Raw genomic sequence first — 2,524 nt, 5'->3', positions numbered from 1 at the left:
TATGTAAATAATGTAAACAATCATCATGGAGCTCTTGAAAAAAATGTTTTGAGCAAAACTTTGAGGCAATCACTGAATTCAGAGGTTTTTTTGTAACCTTCCAGAAATGTTCAGTAAGACTTCTGGACCAGTTGACTGGTTGTCGGTTGGTTATTTTTTCAGATTTTTTGTAAATTCAATTACTAGTTTGAATTTATCATTCTCTTTAGTGGGAGGGTGTGTAAACTTTCAAGCAAAAGTATATATCCAATGATAAGGTCTAACCAGTCCAGTACATGGACTGGTTAGATGGACTAAAAGAGCCCTCAGTGAAAAAGAAGTATGCTTTGCTGCAAGACTGACTGATGCTCTTCAAAAACAGATAACCTCATGAAGAGCAAAAACTACCGAAACAAAAACATGTACCATGGCACTGAACCGGTTGTAGAACCTCTAAATGGACAATCGTTGTCTTTAAGAAATTGCAGTCTCAAAACAGCAATATTGATATTCTTTAGCAACCATAGCAAAGCCTTGATCTTTGTCCAACAGACAGCTTGCTTTATTCTGGTGTTAAGTAAGCAGTTTTGCTTTTAGAACTGAGTTAAAACATATAATGTTAATGTCTGATAGAATTACAGCAGGGGGAAAAAAGGCCATAAGTAGCGCTGTGCAAAATGGCTGGAAAATGTCTCACGATATAAACTTTTATCTTAGTCCATATTGATGATTATTGATTGAGTCATTTTTCTTTTACCTGTTTCAAATAAGGACCTATTTCAATTAGAGGTATAATATCACCTGGATGGACTCACTGGGACCTTTCTGGCTATGTAAATAAATACTTTTATGTTATTAGTATGTAGTATAACTACAGTGCATTGACTAGCAAGGTACCAAACATTAGGTAAGCTTGTTGAAAGAAAAAAGTACATTAAAAGTCAAATGGAGTGTTTTCAATTTGAAAGGAAACAATAGTAATACCGTTGCAAACCACTGGCCAAAAGCCAAAAGGGATTAGGTGTTACTGATAATTTTCTTTTCTCCTTAGTGAAAAATGCTCATTTAAAATTGGCAGAACCCAGTCTGTGAGCATGTGTTTGTTTCAAGACGATACAAATTGTAGCATTAAAACAATGACTTGGATTTAAGTGAATTTAAATGTGTTGTGTTGCTGTTGGCGGCTATCCTTATGATAAAACCCAGCTGGTATTTCCTAGTTCCATTTGCCAGAAGGATCTTTTCATTATTTCTTGCTTAAATGGTGAAAACAATCGAGAAGATGCAAAGTGGCACCATGTCACCTCCTCGCTCGGTATACTCACAGCCTTGTATCTGACCAGCAAGTGTTTAATTGGAGATCCACCGTCGTCCTGCTTGGTCCACTTGATTTTCACAGTGTTACTGCTCTTTATAGGCATGACTTCTAGTAAGGGAGCATTTGGTTCCCCTGCACAAGAACAACACATTATAGTTAGTTGCATCAATCTACAAATAGCTTTTTTTTATTTGTATATTATCATATTTATGGTAACTGTATGTGTCCTTGTCTATGTGTAGCATCTCATCTCTGAAACAAATTCCTCAAATGTGTCACAGAATTTGTGCATTTTAAAATAATGTATATAGTCTTAAAAATTTGTTTTGATATATCATAAAAACTGATTTTTCATAAAGAGAATATTCTATAACAAAAAGAGTCTGACTTGAGCTGATTATGAAGGAGCTTTATAAAACATCGGTGAATTGGTGCTAGAAAGTGTTGAAGGGACTTCTTAGTCACATAAGAAAGCTGGCTAAAAGGTTTAAAATATTAATTTTCCAATATTGTAACATCTCCTTTTGAAACAATTAAACACCAAAACATTAATGTTTTTTTTTTTTTATGCACCACAGTAAAAAAAATAGCCTAAAGAAAATGGCTACTTGGCTAAATTTGGCCAATTAGAACAAATATTTAACATTTTACCCAGCATGTCTAAAGCCGATGGTTTGCTTTAGACATGCTGAAAATTCAAGATCTTATTTATATACTACACATGTCCAGTATTACTTTATAATTGACTTCCATACCATTACAATGGAACGTCAACAACCCACCAATAGCACTCGCTAATTTAATGCTCAGCTTTGTGTTTGCCATATGCTGCACAAAGGATCATACTGCAAGCACTCTGCAGCTATTCAGATACTAAAGTGTAAATTAGATCAGGTTGCAATTTTGCTGTAACTACAGCCGTGTTATTAAAAAAAAAAAATTATGACAGCAATGACTAAAAAGAAACATGTAAATCAAATTCAAAGATAAGGAGTAGGAGCTTAAGAAATTAATCAGTTAATAATAACTGAGCCCAATAAAGCCAAGTCCTGCAGGGATTTGCATCTATTGGAAGTGGCAAATCTAAAAGAGCAACTAAGCTTCAGACCTCCTCCCACCAAAAGAAATGTCATTATAAAAGATTCATATGGGGCCAAAATTGTTGCTTTATTACTTACAAATGTGTGTGGAGAGTTGTATATCTGTATCTCGATTTGTGCGTGTGCA

The 2,524-nt window shown here is 34.5% G+C and overlaps 1 protein-coding gene across 1 annotated transcript in view; it reads right to left on the bottom strand.

The window, feature by feature from the left end:
* LOC107081855 (neural cell adhesion molecule 1-like) overlaps positions 1-2,524 on the bottom strand; it is a 452,491-nt gene that overhangs the window by 46,408 nt on the left and 403,559 nt on the right. Inside the window, exon 18 of the mRNA XM_015370183.1 lies at positions 1,305-1,429. Within this exon, the coding sequence (XP_015225669.1) occupies positions 1,305-1,429 (125 nt within the window). The remainder of the gene's footprint in view (positions 1-1,304; positions 1,430-2,524) is intronic.

The sequence above is a fragment of the Cyprinodon variegatus genome, unplaced genomic scaffold (genome assembly GCF_000732505.1).
Source record: "Cyprinodon variegatus isolate N-32 unplaced genomic scaffold, C_variegatus-1.0 Scaffold43, whole genome shotgun sequence".
In the NCBI taxonomy this organism is placed as follows: Eukaryota; Metazoa; Chordata; class Actinopteri; order Cyprinodontiformes; family Cyprinodontidae; genus Cyprinodon; species Cyprinodon variegatus.
Note: the sequence above shows the minus strand (reverse complement) of the source record. Positions and strands in the feature narration are given on the sequence as shown.